Below are 24,001 nucleotides of genomic sequence, written 5' to 3'. Positions count from 1 at the left end.
TACCTACATCACAGTGGTTCAAAAAGATGGCTCCTCGCCAACTTCTCAAGTACATTCAGAATTGAGAAACAAATGCTGATCTTGCCAGTGATGCTCATTCCCAAGAATGAAATTAAAAAAAGATGGATATCCTACATAGCATTCATTAAAACAGTGGGTGTATGTTAAATAGTGCTTTATGACAGGAAGGGACTTTGTGACAGCCTTAATATTGAAAATTCTTTCAGTATGACCTATCGACATAACAGTATATGAGGGAAATGTGGACACTTAAGGGCTTCTTAGTAAGAGCAGGTTGACATTTGAGTTTTCAATGGAATGTATGGCCTCAAGAGAACATAGATATTGATTGATTGAAACATAAAATCATGAGGGGTATTGATAGGGTGAATGTGGAGAAGATGTTTCCTCTTGTGAAAGAATCTAGAACGAGGGGTCACTGTTTAAAAATTAGGGGTTGCCCATTTAAAACAAATGAGGTGATTTTTTCGGTCAGAGGGTCATGAGTCTTTGGAACTCTGTTCTTGAAAAGGTGGTGGAAGCAGAGCCTTTGAATTTTTAAGGCAGAGGTGGACAGATTCTTGGTGAGCTAGGGGGTGATAGGTTATTGGGGGTAGGTGGGATGCATATTTCAGGTTACTATCAGATCAGCCATTTATCTTATTAAATGGTGGAGCAGGCTCAAGGGGCTGAATGGCCTGCTCCTTGTTTGCATGTTCGTATATAAATACACATTAGTAAAAAGTATGATGTATGAAGATGAGCCACAGTTTTCTTTGTGTTAGCTTGTAAGATACCAAAATATTAACTCTGTACATACTTCTGGTGCCAGCTTTTCCTATTATAATTTCCTCTCTCCATATTTCATACTAGCAGTTAGCATGAAAACTTATGATTGTAATTACACTTTTTTGGCAGTGGTGATATTGAAGCATCTTGTTTTACAAACAAAAAGCTAAAAGCTACTGCGGATGCTGGAAATCCAAAACAAAAACAGAATTACCTGGAAAAACTCAGCAAGTCTGGCAGCATCGGCGGAGAAGAAATCAGTTAACGTTTCGAGCCTTCATGGCCCTTCGGCAGAACTGCTCTGCCGAAGGGCCATGAAGGCTCGAAACGTTAACTGATTTCTTCTCCGCCGATGCTGCCAGACTTGCTGAGTTTTTCCAGGTAATTCTGTTTTCATCTTGTTTTACATTTGCCCAACACCTCAGCCTCTAGAGAAACTCCTTTCGTCAATTTATTATATAAAATCTGGACAGGATGTGTATTTGTAAAATAGGGACTGAATTACATCTTCACATCCTGACCCAAATATATACCTTCCTCAAGTTTGTCATCTGAAAAATATACTCCCAATGTGCAATGTCATGGGATATAATAAATAAATTGAGTTACATTGTATTTTTTTTGTTGGCATTAAAATTTTGGGCCTCAATTATATCATTCACAATGTACCTTGCTCTCTCTTTTTCTTTTTACTGTTATTACTTCACACTTTTCTAATTGCTGTTTCACTCCCCATCCTTGCACATTTGAGAATTTCATGAACTATTTTTGAAATTTAAGAATCACCCACAAAACAATAATGTATATATCTACAACACAGTTCCAGCATTGTTTCTAACTCACAAGAACATAAGAAATAAGAGCAGTTGGGCATTAGGGCATAAGAGCAGTAGGGCATTCAGCCCTTGGACCCTGCTCCACCATTCAGTACGGTCATGGATGTCCTTCCATCTCAACTCCATCTTACTGCATTATCACCATATCCCTTAATTCCCTCTATGGGTCTCTGTCAAACATTCTCAACAACTATGAATCCACAGCCCTCTGGGGTATCACAGAAATTTACAGCACAGTTCAGCCCAACCTATCCACCAGTCGAAAAATATATATTCAGCCCAATCCTGCTCTTGGTCTATAGCTTTGTAGGTTACAGCACTTCAAGTGCATATTCAAGTACTTTCTTAAATGTGGTTAGGTTTTTCTGCCTCTACCACCCTTTTGGACAGAGTTCTAGACCCTCACCACCCTAGGTGAACAACTTTCTTAACTCCCACTTAATATTCTCACTAAACTTCACCACCTGGCCTCATGTTAGCCGATAATTGTTCTCTCTCTTCATGTCCTCTCTTTTAAAATTTCCATCATCACCCCTTTCCTCATGGCCTCACCCCTCCCTATTTCTGTAATCTCCTCTAGCCCCAAAACCGTTCAAGATATCTGTGTCCTCTAATTCTGGCCAATTAAGTATCCTCGATTTTAATTATTCCACCAACGGTGGCCATGCCTTCAACTGCATTGGCCCTAAGATCTGGAATTCCCTCCATAAACCTCTCTGCTTCTTCCTTTAAGACACTCACTGTCACCACTACCCAGTCTGGGCTATAGTTGCACAATATACAGTTGATTGTCAGGACATCTGAACAGGAAAAGCACCCAAAAAACTTGAACCTTAACCAGCCTCGTAATTAGACTGCCATAGGAATAGGGTAGGCCATTGAGACCCTCAAGCCTGTTCAAGCCATTTAATTATATCATTGTCTACCTGTGTATTAGTTTCCATCTCCCAACTTGATTCCATAACCCTTAACACCCTGGCTGAAGAAAAAAATATCAATCTCAGTTTTGGAGTTAATTGACATTTTGCCTCAATAATTTTTTAAGGGAGAGAATTTCAGATTTCTACTTCCCCTTGTGTGAAAAAGCACTTCCTAATGTGACCAGTGAATGGCCTAGCTCTAATTTTAAGGTTATGTCCCTTTGTTCTGAACTCGGTCACCTGAGGAGATGGTTGCTCTCTTGTGCATCAAATAATTTTAACATTTTAAACACATCAGTTAGACCACCCTTTCATCTTCCATTTTCGAGAATTAGCCTATATAATCTATCCTCATAATTCAACCTTTCTGTCCTTATTGTTCTGGTCAATCTGTGCTGTGTGCCCACAAATGCCAATTTATCCTTCCTGAGGTGTGGTACACAGAACTGAACGCAATACTCTTAAGCAGGGTCCATCCAATGTTTTATATAAATATAGCATAGCTTCCACCCCTTAGTCTTCCATCCCCTCAAGAGATAAAAGCCACTATTTGCCATTCAAATTATGTTTTTGTACGTACCTGTACATTAGCTTTTAGTGAATTCTGTACTTGGACCCATGCACCTCCACAGTTCCCAGGGTTATAATGGATAAACCTATGAGATCAAAGTCTGTAAAGTTATGTTGCTGGACTAATAAATAGAGGCCTGAACTAGTAATGTAGTATGAGAGTTCAAAACCCGCCATGACAGTTTGAGAACTTGAATTCAAATTTAAAAATTTGGAAATGAAAAATTGTCCCTACTCTTCGCTGAATAGAACAATGGGATCTTTTAATCCACTTGAGCAGGTAAACAGGTCAAGTTTAATGTCCAATATAAAATTTGGCACTTCTGATGATAGCAGTCTGACAGTAATACACAGAAGCATCGACCAAGTTCGTATACCCAAGTGCAATATGTAACATGAACCCACAACTCTGATGCTCCTAAGATGAAGTTAAACCACATGTGTGCACACAGGTAGTAATTGTATAGTAGCTGTCATTTTTCATAACAGTAGAAAGAATGGTCAGTGAAGTGAGCAATTGCACTTCACTTGGTAATACATATTAATTCTCAAATTGGGGGCAGGGTGTTACTACTGAAAGCAATAGATTTGCACAGCGTTAACCCCTCTACAGGTTAATGCTAGATTGAATTGAAGGAAGAAAATGAAGATGAGGTTTTAAGTTGTCAAATTATTGCACAAATACTTTGTCCTTAGATGTAAGTCATAATACAGATCATTCCAAAAAAGAATGCTGTTTAAATGTTTTATTCATTTATCAATTTCACTGTGCATCATGCGGAATATCAGTAATTCCTGTAAAAGAGCAACTCCTGCAGGGCTTATTCCTGCTCTTTTTCGATCAAAATGGATAGTTATGTTTATATAAAGGAATCTAATCACGGCAACAAATTTGCTGAAAAGGTATTTCAACAAAATACTTTTTGTAGCAAAAATGACTCCAAATGAGAATCCAGAACACAGAATGCATTATTTAGAGGAACATCCATCACAGTTAACTCATCACTTTCAATTAATTCAACTGATCGTTCCCTGTTGAGAACTGTAATTAGGGTAAGGTTTGTGCATTTGTCACTACAATGCAGGACTGAAAAAAAATTCTGGCCATATCTGATGCAAGGTGACAGAGTCTTTGGAATTCTCTTCCTCAAAAGGTGGTGGAAGCAGAGTCTTTGAATATTTTTAAAGCACAGCTAGATAGATTCTTGATTAACAAGGGGGTGAAAGGTTATCAGGAGTAGGCAACAATGTGGGGTTGAGGTTACATTCTGATCAGCCATGATCTTATTGAATGGCAGAGCAGGCTCGAGGGGCCAAGTGGCCTACTCCTGCTCCTAATTCGTATGACACACTGAAGGAAGTGAGGTAATGAGCTACTGAGAAGATCAATCTGTTTTATTAGCCATAAATGCAATTCACAGGTAAGACGCTTATATTTCCAGACAAAGATGTATGTGACTAAATTAACAGAGTCTACATTGTATTTATTACATGGATCCCTGTTTACAATGTCTGAGGTTTCAATTTACTTTGTTCTATATATACATATATGTTGTACAATCTATAGATAATACAATATTTCCATATTTAAAAAATGCAACTTGTGAAACACATTTTCTGGTAGTTGTCCAAAATAAGAATATTTTCTGCAAGTCCCTTCAATATATCCCAGAAGAATCACACAGATTAAGACTATGTTAGATTTAAAAGTAATTGTGCGACCAAATCATTATTTTCCATAAGTTAAGGTCAATAGAAGAGCAAATATATCTCATTTTGCACTTGGAATCCATTCTTCGAATTCCTTAAATGACAGCAATGCCCAATTTCATACCTGCCATTTTAGGAGTGTCTCATCCAGCAATACAAAATTCCTACTATACATCACTTGCTTTTTCAACTAGGTATTCCCAGATAAAATTACACTATGTATCCTTCATTAAACAATTACCTGCCAATATGTACAAATATGCAAAGAAAAATCAAGATTCTGCTTCTGTCTTGACGTGTACCCTCCCAGCAAACATTTCAGCCCTTGCCTTTTAAATTAATACCAAAAACAGGTGCTATGAGTTTAATGTTTCAAGTTCAACAGTAGTGTTCACTGCACATGTAAACAGTTCAGCTGTGAAACCACCTCATAAGCCACATCATTATCTTTGTTCATTGTAATTCTCAAGCAAAAAACATGTCAGAAAAGCTCAATGAAAGAATTCTCACAAGGGACACACTTTTTCTTCAGGCCAACCTCACAATGATATCAGAAATGTTTTTTTTGTTTAAATACTGTGCAATCTAGGGTTGTGTGCGGAAGCTCTAGGACAACCCACGTTGAACATATGGGTTTAAATTTACATTTAAAATTCAATCCTTGACAATTTTCACCAGATTGCTAAACAAATTCCCTTGGGGTCGTGAGAATCGCCCTCCGGACTAGAAAAAGAAAGCACCTGGGAGATGTACTTTATAATATGCAACGGCACTGTTGGCTGGAATGTAGAAGTCGGAACAGCATCTTTCTACCCTCCTGCCTGAAGTATGACACATGGAGGCAACAAAAAGGAACAGAGAGGTAAAAAATGATTTTAAAATTACCTTTAAAATACTGATGGAATATTAGGAATACCACATTTTATGACCATGTTTTCATACTCAATATTTGTAAGTGTTTGTAATACAGATTCTCCCTTGCCTTTCTTCATTAACCAATAGCCAAGTAATAATTCTCATCCTTTGACTAAATGGCTGCATCAGGAACCATTTTTCATTAAAAAATTGTGCCTAGTTGATCTAGATTTACAAACTTGATTTTTGTCAAATGGTATTGTCTCTGGAGTAAGCTAAATTCAATGTGCAGAGATTGTGTACCACGGTATGAATTAAAACACACTCCACCAGATCCACTAAACTGCAAACCACTTCAGATCAAAATGCCATACTCAGACTTGGAATTTAGCATTTTTGCAGCTGCACTCAAACCAGCTTTTACAACAACAATTGCAGAGAACAGACTTTGATATTGCAATTCTATCAGTTCTGAGCAGCTTCACCATTCATGCATTTTTTTTTGGAAGAAAAGAAAATTACTCAGTTCTGGACAAAAATGAGCATATAAAACAGGACCTTTGAATGAAAAATCAATCACGAGATGTTCTCCTTTATGTACATGACAACGCAAAAGTTTCCTAAATTTCACCTCTTGGAAAGAGCATTTAGTGGACAATCAACCAAAAGGTGACTTGAGCATAAATTGCAAACACTTTCAATTTTTACAAGGAAAAAGCAATTGACATTCACTTCACTTTAAATTATTACAAATCATTTCTCACAGGTGTTGGCTGACATTTGAAGACCCACATGCTAAAATTGCAGCATTGACATGCTAAACCTTAGAGTGTGGTGCATGACCATTTTCAATAGTCGTCAAAATTTGCAGCAGGAACATAATGCTTCAAAGTATGTCAATGCCCTAATTTACAGCACATAATATTTACTCACAAACATTAAAATTTACATTATTACAGAAATCAACAAGAAAATGAGAAAGCTGGAGCTTGCTGAGAAATTTCAAGTTTCAGAAAGAAATAAATTATAGTCCACAAAGGCTAACAAAACAAACATCACTTCTGGCCAATAACCTTTTAGATGACCGTTAACTGTATTCATTATAAGGTAACCATGATAAAATTGCAGACAAAATATGGCAAACATGAACAAAGACTACAGAAGATGGTCAGGCGGGGTGAACATGCCAGCTGGAATGCTTCATCTCCAACTTTTAAAGGCAAGGCATTGTTGAATATGTTGCTTAAACTTAATAAGCCTACCACCGTACATTTTTATAAGTGGTCTTCATACTACTTAATTCTTCCTTTGAAGCCTTCTCCAACATTTAAACCTTGCAATTTCATCTCTGTCAAAACAGATTAGATTTTCAAACAGGTTTCAACAGAATATTCACTGCAATGATTTTGAAGATAAAAATGTGGTCTTTAAGAGGGTGTCTAAGCTCTGCCATCACCCTGTAGCAGAAAAGGATTGGCTTAACGATGCAGGAAGTGCATCAATAAAGAGTTTGTAGGAAGAGCTCCATACATTTTAAACTACAACTCCGCAGTAACATTTCTTGAAAGTGAAGTTTTAAGACAACTGAAGATATGACGATCTTTTGCAGTGGCAGTTCCAGGAGAAGATAAAAACAAACCAACATAACACTTGGAGCAGTCTCATCAATTATATTCACAAGTTCGATACTTCAAAAGAGTGCCTTTGATCCCTGGTTTTCGAATTCTGACCAAGCATCATTCAGCTCCATGAAGATCATTTTGGCATACTGTTCATAGGGCTCACCTGTAGCCTTAAAGGTAAGAAAAAAATGTTTAATACCCACTTCATAGCAGCTTTGGTGTGCTTTATTTCATTGTATGTTTAGAACTTTATAAACAAATTACATGATAGGCAGAACTTATCACACAGAAAATGTTGTAATGGGCCCCATCAAGATTTAGTAAGCACTTAATGAACCCTGTGTAAAAGTAGTTTGGGTTTAACTCTCTCCTTTTTCCTGCTGGTATCAAAAAGTAAAGATTAATTTAAATTCAACCATAGTATTCCATTTTCTTTCAAACATTTTCTAAAGTACTACATGCTTTTCAAATGTTAATTAGTGAATTCCCAGATTTTTAACTTTAATCCTGTTGATTTGACTGACAATGTCATGTTGTTGACCTTACCTTATCCGGATGAACCACAAGTATAGCTTTCCGATAGACTTTCTTCACTTGGTCTGGGTGTACTAGGTCTGCCATGCTCACAGGTTTCCATTTGGTTTCACCCTCCCATAGCACTGTGTGCAGCGTTGACAGTAAAGCCCTTATATTTCTCTCTTTTCCTTCAATCCAGTCAAAGATCTAGCCAACAAACAAAATTTTAATATGTATGTGAACAGGCTGCATCTGCTGCCAACGCACAGTCGACTGTGGCGCTCCATTACACCACAGAGAGCGAAGGAATCGCCGGTAGCAGCCAGGACTAAACATGGCGCCGCTCAAATAATCACAGCAGTGTTTTCTCCCATTTCACACGATCCCGATTTTGTTCAGAGCTGTTTAAATTCGCGTCAAATTGGGAGCTGAGATTCATGCTTTCATAGCTAACGGCTTTCACACACAAAGCAAGCTAATAGTCTCGACAGAATTGCCTGGCTATCTGACGATCTTATTAGTAAATAAGCTTTGTTAAAGCCAGCAGCTATCATACTGCATGTACTCTTTCTGGATTCCAATGTTGAGAGATGAAGTCGCTAATTAATAGATTCTAATGTGTTGAAATAAAATTCTGAAATCATTGCCGAAATTTGAAAATGTTTTCATAACTGTTATCAAATGTAATGCAAATGAGTTTTAAGGTTTGCTAATAGTTTTTTGCAATCTAGGCAGAGGCACCACTGACATACGAATTCAGCATCTCCTGCTTAGGAGGTAGATGCTTCTGCCCTGTAAGCCATCGCCTAGGCGCTGACCTGAATCCTGAAAAAATTAGTGCTAAAGGGATAGGGAGGAACTATTCATGCATGAACAGGGGTGTACTGGTAGGCTGCAGGTAGAGGAATGATGGTCATTGGCGTTCTGCGGTGCAGAGTAGCCATCTTGCATTGGCAGGAGTTACAGTGATCTTAATAATCTATGAGAATTTATCAAATAAATACATGACATCTTAGTCTCAGATATGATTAAAAATATCACTACAGCAGTGGAAGGACACCAGACATCTGCAATGGGGTTACTGGACAAAAATCACTTGGATTTCCCAAAATTTAATCCAGAACTAGAATTAAAATTGTTTTCACAGAGAAGAAAACAAAGTCAGTAAAATTTTACAATGTCTTTTAATTCTTCAAATGAAGAAAAGAAAAAGTGATAAAAGCAAAATACTGTGGATGCTGGAAATCTGAAATAAGAACAGAAAATGCTGGAAAAACTCTGCAGGTCTGACAGCATCTGTGAAGAGAGAAACGGAGTTAATGTTTCAAGTCCGTATGACTTCTTCAGAGAAAAGAAAAAGTGACCTGTATTAAAACTTCAGTAGGCAATGCTTAAAAAACTTCATCCCAGCACAGGGATATGGATTTAAAGTGGGTGAAGAGAATTAATGTACATATCAGTCATAATTTAATTGAATGGCTGAATAAACTCAATAGCCTACTCTAATCCTATGTTCCACTTTACCCTGAAGTTATACACCTGTTGTGTGAAGCATGAATTTCACTGTTTACATTATTATGTCATCATGTCTTTGCAGACAAAGTCAACAACATCACTACATAATAGAACTTTTCACTATTCAGAAATTACTTTCTAACAGCAACTGGCTGCAGATAAATCAAAATGTCACCAATCACCGCATGGCACTGAAAGGTTATTCAAACTGAAAGTCACAAAGAAACTGATTCATGAAGGATTTGAAAATACTGTGTATTTTGTTCATTAGAAGCAACTGAATAATTGGGAATGAAGACAGTTTACCATTTACAATTAAAAATATTAAACAGCCAACAAACCAACCTCTTCACAATCCCTATCAAGCAGCCATAATTTTTAATGCTTTTTAAAAATTTGTTCATGGGATGCGGACCTTGCTGCAGCACTAACAAGGCCAGCATTTAATGCCCATCCATATTTGCCCTCGAGAAGGTGGTGGTGAGTCGCCTTCTTGAACTGTGGGAGTACCTGCACTGCATGGACTGCAACAGTGCTATTACAGAGGGAGTTCCAGGATTTTGACCCAGCAACAGTGAAAGAACAGTGATGCAGTTCTAAGTGAGGATGGTATGTGACTTGGACGGGAACAGTGTGTTGCTGTTTTGGAATTTGTAGGTGATACACACTGCTGCCACTCTGCGCCAGTGGTGGAGGGAGTAAATGTTTAAGGTAGTACATAGGGTGCCGCTCAAGAGCTGCTTTGTTCTGGATGATGTCGGGCTTCTTGAATGTCATTGGAGCTGTACTTATCCAGGCAAGTAGAGTGTATTCCATCACACTCCTGATTTGTGCCTTGCGGCTGATGGATAGGCTTTGGGGATGTGAGTTACTCATCACAGAATTCCCAGCCTTTGACCCTCCCTTTTAGCCACAGTATGTATATGGCTGATCCAATTCAGTTTCTGGTCAATAGCAACCCCTGGGATGTTGATGGTGGGCTTTCAGCGATGATAATATCATTGAATGTCAAGGGAGATGGTTAGATTCTCTCTTGTTGGAGATGGTTATTGCCTGGCACTTGTGTGGCACAAATGATAATTGTCACTTATCAGTCCAAGCCAGAATGTTGTAGAGGTCTTGCTACATGTAGGCACCTACTGCTTCAGTGTTTGAGGAGTTGCAAATGGTAATGAACACTGTGCAATCATCAATGAACATACTCATTTCTGACCCTATGATGAAGGGAAGCTCAATAAAGAAGCAGCTGAAGATGGTTGGGCCGAGAACACTGCCCTGAAGAACTCCTGAAAAGATGTTCTGGGGCTGAGATGATTGGTCTCCAACAACCAAAACCATCTTCCTTTAAGCTAGGTATGACTCCAGCCAGTGGAAAGCTTTCCACTCCAGTTCTCATTGATATTTGACGAGGGATCCTTGGATCAAGAGCAGGCATCCTCACCCTCTGGAATTCAGCTCTTTTGTCCATGTTTGGATCCATGTTTGTAATGAGGTCTAAAGTTAAACAGTCCAGGCAGAACCCAAACTGGGCATCAGTGAGCAGCTTATTGGCGAGTAAATGCCACTTGTTTGCACTGTCAGCAGCACCTTCTATAACTTTGTTGATGATTGAGAATAGACTGATGGGACAGTACTGGTCAAATTGGATTTCCTTGGCTTTTTGGGGACAGGACAAAGTTGGGCAATTTTCCACATTGTCGGGTAAATGCTATGTTGGAACTATACTTGAACAGCTTGGTGATGGGTGTGGCTGGTTCTGAAGTGCAAGTCCTCAACACTACAGCTGTAATGTTGGCAGGGCCAATAGCCTTTGCTGTACCCAATGTGTCCTGCCATTTCTGGATATCATGTGGAATGAATTGAACTGGCTCAAAACTGGCATCTGTGATGCCGGAGAACTCAGGAGAAAGCAGACATGGATCATGCAATCAGCACACCTGGCTGAAGATGGTTGCAAATGCTTCAGCCTCGTCTTTTGCATTCACATGCTGGGCTCCCTCTCATCGAGTTTGAGGACTTTTGAGAAGCCTTCTCCTCCTGTTAGTTGTTTTGCCGCCATTTACGGCGGGATGTGGCTGCAGAGCTTTCATCTGATTTTTTGGTTGTGGAATTGCTTAGCTTTGTCCATAGCATGTTGCTCCCACTGTTTAGCATGCATATAGTCCTGTGTTGCAGTTTCACCAGGTTGACACCTCATTTTTAGGTATGCCTGGTTTTGCTCCTGGTATGCTCTCCTGCACTCCTCAATGAGCCAGGGTTGGTCCCCTGGCTGGATGGTAATGACAGAGTGAGGGATATGCCGGGCCATGAGGTTAGAGATTGTGATTGAATACAATTCTGCTATTGCTGGTGGCCCACAGTGCCTCATGGATGCCAAATTTTGAGCTGCTAAATCTGTTCTGAATCTTTCCCATGGAGGGAGTAACAGACAATGCGATGAAGAGTGTCCTCAGTATGAAGTTGGGACCTCATCTCTATAAGGTCTGCGTGGTTGTTACTCCTACCCACGCTATCAAGGACAGATCAATCTGCAACAAGTAGAGTGGTGAGGGTGAGCTCAAGTATGATTTACCATTTTGTTGTTTCTCTCACCACCTGTTGCAGGCTCAGTCTAGCAGAAATGCATCTGGACACAGCAAGCTCAGTCAGTGGTGGTGCTACCCAGCCAGTCTTGTTGATGGACATTGAAATCCCCTACCCAGAGTATATACTTTTCCCTTGCTGTTCTTAGTGCTTCTTGCAACTAGTGTTCAACATGGAGGAATTCATCAGTTGAGGGAGGACAGTGTTTGGTACTGAGCAGGAAGTTTGACCTGATGCCATGAGACTTCATGGAGTCCAGGGTCAATGTTAAGGATTCCCAGTGCCACTCACTGCCATTGTGCTGACACCTCTGGTGGATCTGTCCTCCTGGTGGGACAGAACATACCAAGATGGTGATGGAAGAGTCTGGAACTCTGGCTGTAAGGCATGATTCTGAGAGTATGACTATGACAGGCTGTCGCTTCACTCATCTGTGGGGCAGCTCTCCCCACTTTGGCATACATCCCCAGATGTTATTGAGCAGGACCATGCAGGGTTGACTGGGCAGGGTGTGCCTCTCACCTTTCCAGTGCTTTGGTTGAGTCATGTGGTCCATCCAATTTTATTTGTATTCAGCTTTCCTGTAGCAACTTGATACAGCTAAGTGGCTTCCTCAGTCATTTCCAAGAGCAGTTAATTGTTAACCACATTACTGTGGATTTGTAGTCAGATGGGGCATGGATAGCAATTTTCCTCCCCTGAAGGACATTAGTAAACCACATGGGTTTTTATGACAGTCCGGTAGTATCATGATCATTGCTGAGACTAGCTCTTTATTCCAGATTAATTTATGAAATTTAAATTTCCCCAGCTGCCATGGTGGGATTTGAACTCAAGAATCCGCAGTATAACTCACTGCATAAGATAGCACTAGAATAGTGAATAGTAAGCTAATAGGTGGTGTCAGCGTAAGGGAGAAAGTAATAAAGTCCAAATCAGGGTTATTGTGCATGTCTGTGAATGCACAGAGTGTGGCAAATAAGATTGGTGAGTTACAGGTGCAGATTGCCATGGGAAATATGATGTTGTGGCTCAAAGTAGGGCAGGACTAGGTGTTAAATATTCCTGGATACAAGGTGTTCAAGAAAGATAGGAAAGGAAGAAAAGGTGGACGGATGGCAGTATTGATTAAGGAGAGCATTGCAATGTTGGAGAAAAAGGATGTCCCAGAGGGGTCAAGGACAGAATCTATTTGGTTAGAGCTTAGGAACAAAAAAGGTGCAATTACATTTTTCAGTGCCTATAGATCACCAGCTGGTCAGGAGGATGTAGAGGAACAAATCCGCAAGGAAGTTACAGAGAGATGCAAAAATTAGAATACTTATAATGAGAGACTTTAATTATACGAATATAGACAGGGATGGGAGGAGTGTAAGGGGACAGAGAGGGGCAAGTGTTGCAAGAGTGTGTTCAGGAAAATTTTCTACAACTGTATGTTTCCAGCCCAATGAGAAAGGAGGCACAGCTAGATCAGGTTCTTCTGAATGAGGTGGGCCAAGTAGATCAAGTATCAGTAGGAAAACATTTAGGGGATAATGATCATTGTACCATAAGGTTTAGGCTGATTATGGAAAATGACAAAGAACAATCCAGAGTAAGAATAATGAACTGGAGGAAAGCTAACTTCAATGCAGTCAGAACTGATCTGGGTTGGCAGGAAAAACGGAGGTTGAACAATGGGCTACCTTCAAAGAAGAGCTAGTTTGTGCACAGTCAAGGTATATTTCCTAGAAAGAGGAAGATAGGGCAAACAAATCCAGGGCTCCCTGGATGACAAAAAAGATAGAAATTAAGATGAAAAAGAAAAAGTGTGCTTATGACAGATGTAACATAGAAAATACAATTGAGAACCAGGCTAAATATAGAAGGGAGAGGGGAGATGAAAAAGCAAAACGAGAAGTAAAGACTGAGTGTGAAAAGAGACCTGCAGCCAACATAAAAATGAATCCCAAAGTCTTCTATAGGCATATAAATAGTAAAAGGGTGGTAAAAGGAGGAGTGGGACTGATTAGGATCCAAAAAGGGGATTTACGCATGGAGGCAGAGGGCATAGCTGAGGTGTTAACTGAATACTTTACACCTTTCTTTACCAAGGAAGAAGGTGCTACCCAGGCCATGGTGAAAGAGGGGGTAATTTGGATACTAGAAGTGTTTAAAATTGAGAAGAAAGTGGTACTGTATAGGCTGTCTGCACTTAAAGTTGATAAAGAACCAGGACCGGATGAGATGCATCCAAGGTTACTGAGGGAAGTGAGAGTGGAAATTGCAGAAGCACTGGCCATAATTTTCCAGCCTTCCTTAGATGCAGGGATGGTGCTAGAGGACTGGAGAATTGTAAATGTTACATTCTTGTTCAAAGAAGGTGTAAAGATAAGCCCAGCAACTATAGGCCAGACAGTTTAACTTTGGTGGTGGGGAAACTTCTAGAAACAATAACTCGGGACAAAATTAAGTCATGTGGACAAATGCGGGTTAATTAAGGAAAGCCAGCATGGATTTCTGAAGGGAAAATTGTCTTTAACTAACTTGCTGGAGTTTTTTGAAGAGGTAACAGAGGTTAATGAGGACAATGCTGTTGATGTGGTGAATATGGACTTCCAAAAGGTGTTTGATATACTGTACAACAGACTTGTGAGCAAAGTTATAGCACATGGAACAAAGGAATCAGTAGCAATGTGGATACAAAATTGGTTCAAAATGGAGAGTCATGGCTAATGGATGTTTTTCCGGCTGGTGGAAGGCTTGTAGTGGAGTCCCCCGGGGGTCAGTGGTGGGACACTTGCTTTTCCTAAGACCTATCAATAACCTGGACCTTAGTGTTCAGTGCATAATTTCAAAGTTTGTGGCTCATATGAAACTTTGAAGCATTGTGAACTGTGAGGAGGAAAGTGTAGCACTTCAAAAGGACATAAACAAGTTGATGGAATGCATGGACAAGTGGCAGAAGCAGTTCAATGTGGAGAAATGTGAAGTGATTCATTTTGGTAGGAAGAACATGGAGAAGCAATATAAAATAAAGGGTACAACTCTGGGGGGCGGGGCGGGGGGGCAGGAGCAGAGGGACCTGGGTGTATATGTGCATAAGTCATCGAAAGTGGCAGGACAGATTGAGATAGCGGTTAATAAAGCATACAGTATCCTAGCCTTTATTAATAGGGGAATAGAGTACAAGAGCAAGGAGGTTATTTTGAACTTGGATAAGTCACTAGTTCAGCCTCAGCTGGAGTATTGCATCCAGTTCTGGGCAGTGCACTTTAGGAAGTATGTGAAGGCGTTAAAGAGAGTGCAGAAAAGATTCAAGAGAATGGTTCCAGAGATGAGGAACTTCAGTTACCAAGGTAGATTGGAGAAGTTGAGACTGTCTTCTTTGGAGAAAAGAAGGCTGAGAGGAGATTTGATAGAGGTATTCAAAATCATGAGCGGTCTGGCCAGAGTAGATAAGGAGAAATTGTTCCCACTGGTCAAAGAATCAAGAATGAGAGGGCACAGATTTAAAGTAATTGGCAAAAAAAAGCAAAAACGATATGACAAAAAACTTCTTCATGCAGCAAGTGGTTAAGGTCTGGAATGCACTGCCCAAGAGTGTGGTGGAAGCAAGTTCAATCAAAGCATTCAAAAGAAAATTAGACTGCTATGTGAATAGGAAGAATGTGCAGAATTACGGTGAGAAGGCGGGAGAATGACATTAAGTGAATTTGGAGAGCTGGTGCAGATATGATGGGCCAAATAGCCTCCTTCTGCCCTGCAACAATTCTGTGATTCTGTAAAAAAAAAAATCTCCTCACCTCCCCCTTGATTCTTTTGCCAATCTGGTGATTTGTAAATTTACATCAGAAGTTTGGATTGAAATAGAGAAATAACAGATTTATCATGAACCATTGCCAACAATCTTCAGCCAGAAGTGCTGAATGGATGATCCATCTCGGCTTCCTCCGGAGGTCCCCAACATCACAGATTCCAGTCTTCAGCCAATTTGATTCACTCCACGATATCAAGAAATGGCTGAAGGCACGGGATACTGCAAAGGCTATGGGGCCTGACAATATTCCGGCAATAGTACTGAAGACTTGTGCTCCAGAACTTGCCAAGCCCCTAGCCAAGCTGTTCCAGTACAGCTACAACACTGACATCTAACCGGCAATGTGGAAAATTGCCAGGTATGTCCTATACACAAAAAGCAGGGCAAATCCAACCCGGCCAATTACTGTCCCATCAGTCTACTCTCCATCATCAGTAAAGTGATGGAACAGGTAACCAACAGTGCTATCAAGTGGCAATTGCTTAGCAATAACTGCCTCACTGATGCTCAGATTGGGTTCCGCCAGGCTCACTCAGCTTCTCACCTCATTACAGCCTTGGTTCAAACATGGACAAAACAGCTGAACTCCCGAAGTGAGGTGAGAGTGACTGCCCTCGACATCAAGGCAGCATTTGACCGAGTGTGGCATCAAGGAGCCCGAGCAAAACTGGAGTCAATGGGAATCAGGGAAACTCTCCATTGGTTGGAGTCATACCTAGCACATAGGAAGACGGTTGTGGTTGTTGGAGGTCAATCATCTCAGACCCAGAACATCACTGCAGGAGTTCCTCAGGGTAGAGTCCTCAGCTCAACCTTCTTCAGCTGCTTCATCAATGATCTTGCTTCCAAAGTAAGGTCAGAAGTGGGGATGTTCGCTGATTATTGCGCAATGTTCAGCACCATTCGCAACTCCTCAGATACTGAAGCAGTCCATATCCAAATGCAGCAAGACTTGGGCAATATCCAGGCTTGGGCTGAAAAGTGGCAAGTAATGTTCGCGCCACACAAGTGCCAGGCAATGACCATCTCCAACAAGAGAGAATCTAACCATCATCCCTTGACATTCAATGGCATTACCATCGTTGAATCTCCCACTATCAACATCCTGGGGGTTACCATTAACCAGAAAATGAACTGGACTAGCCATATAAATACTGTGGCTACAAGAGCAGGTCAGAGGCTAGGAATCCTGTGGCAAGTAACTCGTCTCCTGACTCCCCAAAGCCTGTCCACAAGGCACAAGTAAGAAGTCAGGAATGTGATGGATTACTCTCCACTTGCCTGGATGATTGCAGCTCCAACAACGCTCAAAAACTTGATACCATCCAGGACAAAGCAGCCCACTTGACTGGCACCCCTTCCACAAACATTCACTTCCTCCACCAGCGGCAAACAGTGGCAGCAGTGTGTACCATGTACATGATGCACTGCAGGAACTCACTTAGGCAGCACCTTCCAAACCCATGACCATTACTATCTGGAAGGACACGGGCAGCAGGTATATGAGAACATCACCACCTGGAAGTTCTCCCCCAAGCCACTCACCATCCTGACTTGGAAATATATTGTCGTTCCTTCACTGTCGCTGGGTCAAAATCCTGGAACTCCCTTCCTAACAGCACTGTGGGTGTACCGACTCCACAGGGACTGCAGCGGTTCAAGGCGGCAGCTCACCACCACCACGTTCTCAAGGGCAATCAAGAATGAGCAATAAATGATGGCCTAGCCAGCGATGCCACATCCCGTAAATGAATAAAAATAACCCAGAATGGTCTTAGACAACCTTAGTTAGAAGAACTATTCTAATAATATTTGTAAACTCAGGGGCAGCAACTACATAATCAATGCAGAATTAAATCTGTAATACAAGTTACAAAATAAAGGAATGCAGAGATTCAAGGTCTGAGCACACATGTATATATTCTACAAACCTTCAGTTTCAGAGGATCCATTTCTTTTGTCAGTTCTTCTCTCCGTAATTCTGCAATAGTCTTTGGTTCTTTTCTGTCCGCTGTGCTGGAAAATCCTTGCTCAGACAACAGATCCTTAAAGTCGTTTGCAGAAACTTTTGGTTTTGGTCCTGCAGAAGTGAGGGGGGAAAATCAGCTGAACAATAGGATTCCACTGTGAAAACTACTTGCATGACCAACATTCAATGATAGTAAGAAAAAGAAAATATTTTTCTAACCATCGGGGCAGTTTTTATCTGGACAGAGGAGATTACAGGGTGCTTTGATAGAGGTGATTAAAATTATTAAGGGATGGGAGAGATTAGACAGAGACAGTGCTTTAAAGGGGTGACCTAATAGTGTTCATGGGGGCCTAACATGAGGGACATACATTTAAGGTTAAACGTAAGAAATTTCGGGGGGAGAAATTTGTTAACACAGAGGCTGGAATGCATTGTGGAGTTAGTGATTCTAATTTAAGAATAGATTTGATAGATGGTTGAATCAAAAGGAAATAAAGGGATATGGGAATAGAGGGGGCATATGGAGTTAGGATTGGTGCTGATATGGAGGATAAACACCAACACGAACTGGTTGGGTCAAATGGTCTGCTTCCGTACTGTAAGTTCTGTGCAATTCTATGTACTTTAAAAATAGATTTTCTCCCACCCCCCTTAAAACCTGAAGTATGATAAATAACTTTTTAAAAAGCCGCTGAAATACGGAACAAAAATGTACCAAATCCAGGACCACGGATGCCTCGTTCCTCCCGTCTTCCCATCACGCTGAAATTCAAATTGTAGTTAGGTTTGGTCTGGGATGCTGGCCTGGGCTGATGAAGCTTTGGTTGCTGTGCCTGTTGTCGTGAAGTGGTATTGCTACCCAATGTTTTGCTTGCCTGCCATGAACCACTGCTCATTGCAGGCTGGGCAGATTTCTGAGTGAATGTTCCTCCAGCTGTGAACCCTCCACTCAAGGAACCTGTAGGGAGCATGAAGAACAATCATTAATATGAAGGTAAAACAACTGTATACTTTATTTTATTTATCCGTGTTTTCCCCACACATGAAATACAGTAGATTACATAACATTTCAAACATTACTAAGTAGGATCATCGCTGGGACCAACTTTGTTTACCATTTACATAAATGATTTAGACTCAAAAGTACAGTAGCAAAATTTGCTGCTGACACCAAATTGGGGGCTGGGATAACCAATACTGAGGAGGACTGCAACAAAGTACAGGAAGACATTAATAAGTTTGCAGAAAGGGTGCATAATTTGCAAATGAACTTCAAAATAGATGTGTGAGGTCATATATTTTGATCAGAAGAATAAGGAGGCCACATAGCCATTGAAAAATAAGTGTCTAAATGGGGTGGAGGAATGGAAGGATCTTGGTGGGGTTGTATAAATGCACAAATACCAAAGCCATGAAAAAAGCAAGCACAGGCTCATTTCTAAAGGAACAGAATTAAAAAGCAGATGAGTAATGTTAAACTGTATAGAACCTTGATTCCACGACACTTGGAGAACAGTGAATGGTTCTGGTCTCCATATTATAATAAGGATACCAGAGGCACTGGAGAGATGTAAAGAGAATTTACTAGAATACCAAAACTGAGAAGTCATACCATCAGGAAAGATTGAACAAGATAGGGCCCCTTTCTCAGAAAAAAGGGAAGACTGAGGGGTGACCCAATAGAAGTCTTAAAGGTTCGGAAAAGGTTTGATAGAGTAGATGTAGAGAAAATGTTTCCACTTGCAATGAAGACGACAGCTCGCAGCCATTAAAATAAGGTAGTCACTAATGAATTCAATAGGAAATTCAGGAGCAACTTCCTTACCCAAAGAGCGGTTGGAATGTGGAACTTGTTACCACAAGGAGTAATTGAGGCAAATAGCATAATTTAAAGAGAAGTTAGATAAACACACGCGGGAGAAAGGTGTAGGAGGATATGTTGATGGGGTTAGATGAAGGGTGGATGGAGGTTTTTGTGGAGCATAAACACCGGCATGAAACTGTTGGGATGAGTAGCCTGTTTCTATGCTGTAAATATTATGGAACTATGTAAGTGACAAAGTATTACACCTTTTCAAACTGTACATTCTCTCCCTAAACTTCAGCTCAATCAAATCTCTGCTGTCTGTATCCTAACTTGCACTAAATCTCATTCACCCCTGTCCTCGCTGACCCACATTGTCCCATCTGCCAATACCTCAAATTTGTAATCCTCATTTTCATGTTCATGGCCTTGGCTGCCCAGTGTCTCAACCTCCAACACTACAATTCTTCAAGAACTCTAAATTCCTCCAAATCTGGTCTATTGTGTACCCAACTTTTTTTGTCCCATCATTGGTGGTCGTGCCCTCAGCTGTCTAGCTCCTAAGCTCGGTGTCAACTGATTATGTTCCTCTGATATGCTTTGGGTTGTTTTACTGGTTTAAAGGCACTATATAAATGCAATTTGTTGTTGAAACCAAGCTTTCCACTTATTATAACTCTGGTCCATCATAATCATTTTGGTCTGGAGCTGTATGACAAAATTCAGTCATCATAACAGAAACAGAAGATAATGCTCAATAAGACACAGACATTACAATTAATACAGTAAACAGGTCTTGGGAATGCATTACAGAGAAGCTCAAACAGTTTATCAAGTTTAGAATGCGAGTGTGCAGGCTTTTCACCTTTATGGGTTACTTAGGAGCATAGTCTACAATTGAAGTTTAAATCAATATTCCCAATAATCTGCATATATTTCAAGCTTCCGGTAATGGATCTTAATGTTTTGATTTCAGATTTTTCCAACAGCGAACCAACAGAATTAAGAGCCAATCTTTCCATGCCTTCAGCTTCACAAAATTGAAACATGTAATAGTTTAATATTTCTTCACGCAGAGATTGGTAAGATTGTGAAACTTGTTGCTAAATGGAGTGGTTGAAGTAGATAACATTGACAACTTTAAGCGGATGTTTGACACAACATGAGGGAGAAGAGAATAGAGGATTACAGGGCAAGGTGAGAAAAGTGTGGGAGTAGCCTCCTGTGCAGTATAAACACTGGTATAAACCAGTTGGGCCGAAGGACCCATTTCTGTGCCCTAGCTATTGTGTGTGGGGTTAACACGGAAATATAAGCACAAATGCATGCAGTTGTCTGGGACACACTGTCTGAATCCATGAGTCACAGGGCCCACCAATTATAATTTGGAAGTCCCAGTTTAGAGCATCATCAAAATCCAAGCTAGATTTGAACAAGGTGGAATAAAATTTGGGATCATAAACAAATCAATCTCATCAACACCAGTTCCATTGCAAGGCTCTTACACTTAACATGTCAGCTATGAGTGAATAAATGCAAGGCCCAGAGGCAATGAGGATTATTTCAGTAACTGGATCGAAAAAGAAATACAGGTTCTGTATTAACAATTTTACAACTTTACCTGGTAAACTGGAACCAAGGTTACCAATGTCAGCAAATGGATCGAAGCTCTGCGACTTCGAATGACCAAATGACGTACTTGATGAAGGACCAGAAGCAGAACCTGATGCTGAAGTAAAAGTTGAGCCTACGTTAGAAACAATCCAGCATGAGTTACTTACAGGCCAGCAGATATGTATCATACAAGGTCAATAATAATGGTTCAAATTAAATTACATTATCCTGTCAGCCAAAACACAGAACAGACCTCGTTGAATGATCAAAATTAATTTAGGCGCATAACAGCCAATATAATAGTAATGCTAATTCATCATATCAGCAAAAAAAGCTTTTTTTTTTCCAAAATAAGCGATCACAGCTTTGGTAATCTATAAACGGTACTTTTTACACTCTGATCTGTAAATAGGCATACAGATGTATATCTGCAAACCATAAAGCCAAAAGTCAATACACCTGTGCACATATTGGTAAAGTTTGATGTTTCAGGCAATATTCCATGACTTATTCCAAACAAGAGAGAATTGGTTCCTTATCTATCTACCTCTTCCTCTAAGGGATATTGGTCACATCTTTACATTTATCGGTCTTTTAGATGAAACATTAAGCCGAGACCCCGCCTACCTTTTTAGGTGGGCATAAAAGATCCCGTAACACCATGCGAAGAAGAGCATGGGATTCTCCCAGTGTCCTGGCTAACATTTATCCTTCAACCAAAATTACAAAAAACGGTTGTCTGGTTAATTATTTTGTTGCTGTTTGTGGGACCTTACTGTGTCCCGATTGGCTGGCACATTTTATCCATCACAACAGTGGCCACATTTCAAAAGTACTTAACTGGCTATAAAGTGTTTTGGAACATTGGGCAGCATTTTCCGGTCAACGAGCGGGGGCAGGGCCTGCTCGCCGATGTGTAAAATAACGCAGGGTGATGTCGGGCGGGCGTCCCAATGTCACCCCGCATCATTTAGATTTTCAGTTTGGCGGGCGCGCGGCTGAGTCAGCTGTGCGCCCGCCGACCTGTCAACAGCCAATTAAGGCCATTAAAAATGTAATTAAAATGATTAATGGACCTGACTGTCCAAGCTTAAGGTTGGCGGGCAGGCAAAGAGCACAGGCGGCCTTCCAAAAAAGCATGAAACCTCATCCATGGGAGGGATGAGGTTCATGAGGGATTTAAAATGTTCGGAAAATTTTTAAATATAAGTAGTAGACATGTCCCAACTCATGTGACATTGTCAAATGAGGGGTCGTCAGGAAATTTTTTTTTTACCTTTAATAAATTTTTAGAAGTTCAACTGATCTCCGAGGCAACATTCCGCACACATGCACGAAAGAGCGCACAGACATGCTCAAGGAATCCTGCTCCACCTGCACAGGGAACGCACAGCAATTCCGCGAGGACATCACACTGGGCGGGCCTTAACTGGCCCGCCTATGTAAAATGACGGCATGCCCCCGACTGGGAACCCACCCGCTCCCGCACAACCCCCCGGGGATTGTGCTGGGGCAAAAATGCTGCCCATTGAGATTGTGAAAGGCGCTATGAAACACAACTGTTTCATTTAATTTCTGCTATAACCAAAAAGCTGGTGGTGTGTATTTAATTGTGGGTGTACCTACACCACATGGACTGCAGCAGCTCAAGAAGGCGGCTCACCACCACCTTCTCAAGGGCAATTAGGGATGAGCAATAAATGCTAGCCTTGCCAGTGATGTCCACATCCCATGAAAGAATAAATATAAAACTTCAATATGATTGAATAGCTGAGTCAGCTATATGATCAGCATGTTCAATTAGATTTGTTCAGTCTAGGGCTCAGCTGACAAGTCTCAAAAATCCTTGATGACAAGGTGGGAACTATAAAAATTAAGTTATAATTCAAGTTATGGATTTTCAAAACAATGATACATCTCAAGTTCTTTTTGTAAAAAAAAACCAGGCACATAAGATATCCAAGATGCTGCAGTTTTATTGAAAACATAATAAGCATGTGTTACTTTGAGCTGTAGCTCCAAATGCAGCCTTGTTAATCTGCTGGGAAACTGTACTGCTGCTGGGAGCCCACGCATCCCAGCCACTCATCAGGTCCGGTTGACTGGCAGATGATGATACTTTAGATAACTCAGGTGGTGTATTTCCTAGAAGTAAGCATAATTTGTGCTAATTCAATCATTTTCTCAAAATCAGTAAAATACTCAGGATACTAAAAAGCTCTACGATCATTACAACACCCAGAACAACTATCAAGCGTTCAGTGAATTACAGCAAGGCCTCTTTACAAATGTCAGTTTTAAAACTGTATTCTGTATAGACAGAGGGCGTGAATTTTAATGCTGTTATATTTTATGACATAAAAATGATACATTTTTACATGTTTTAAAGTGTACTTTTGCAAACCATCAAGGAAAAGCAACAAGAAAGGAACATACTGGGTGAGGTCCCTCAGACTAACAATGAAGACATCAGAAAATCATAGAATGGTTATGGCGTAGGAGGAGGCCATTTGGCCCATGGTGTCTGTGTCAGCTCTCTGTGAGAGCAACTCAGCTAGTCCCACTCCCTGCCGTTTCCCCCATAGCCCTGCAAATTTTTATTATCCATTCTCTCCTGTAGGCCACAATTGCATCTACCTCCACCACACTCTCAGTCAGTGCATTCCAGATCCTAACCATTAGCTGTGCTAAAAAAGTTTTCCTCATGTCGCCTCTGGTTCTTTTGCCATTCACCTTAAGTCAGTGTCCTCTGGTTCTCAACCCTTTCTCCAGTTTCTCCCTATCCACTCTGTCCAAATCCTTCATGATTTTTAACACCTCAAACAAATCTCCTTTCAACCTTCCCCTCTCTAATGAGAACAGTTCCAGCTTCGCCAATCTACCCTCATAACTGAAG

The 24,001-nt window shown here is 40.6% G+C and overlaps 1 protein-coding gene across 3 annotated transcripts in view; it reads right to left on the bottom strand.

Moving 5' to 3' along the window:
* Positions 1–4,489: 4,489 nt before the first annotated feature.
* Positions 4,490–24,001, bottom strand: part of gak (cyclin G associated kinase) — a 133,422-nt gene continuing 113,910 nt past the window's right edge. For 2 of the 3 annotated variants that reach the window (XM_078570498.1, XM_078570499.1), the window contains exons 23-28: positions 23,110–23,250; positions 21,113–21,238; positions 18,403–18,645; positions 17,647–17,795; positions 7,849–8,025; positions 4,490–7,472 (exon numbers count right to left, since the gene is read on the bottom strand). In XM_078570498.1, coding sequence (XP_078426624.1) covers positions 7,371–7,472; positions 7,849–8,025; positions 17,647–17,795; positions 18,403–18,645; positions 21,113–21,238; positions 23,110–23,250 — 938 coding nt within the window. In that variant the 3' untranslated portion in view covers positions 4,490–7,370. The remainder of the gene's footprint in view (positions 7,473–7,848; positions 8,026–17,646; positions 17,796–18,402; positions 18,646–21,112; positions 21,239–23,109; positions 23,251–24,001) is intronic. The other variant, XM_078570500.1, reaches the window with a different exon arrangement.

The sequence above is a fragment of the Cetorhinus maximus genome, chromosome 2 (genome assembly GCF_964194155.1).
Source record: "Cetorhinus maximus chromosome 2, sCetMax3.hap1.1, whole genome shotgun sequence".
Taxonomy (NCBI): domain Eukaryota; kingdom Metazoa; phylum Chordata; class Chondrichthyes; order Lamniformes; family Cetorhinidae; genus Cetorhinus; species Cetorhinus maximus.
The sequence above is the reverse complement of the archived record's forward strand: the minus strand, read 5'-3'. Positions and strand labels throughout refer to the sequence as shown.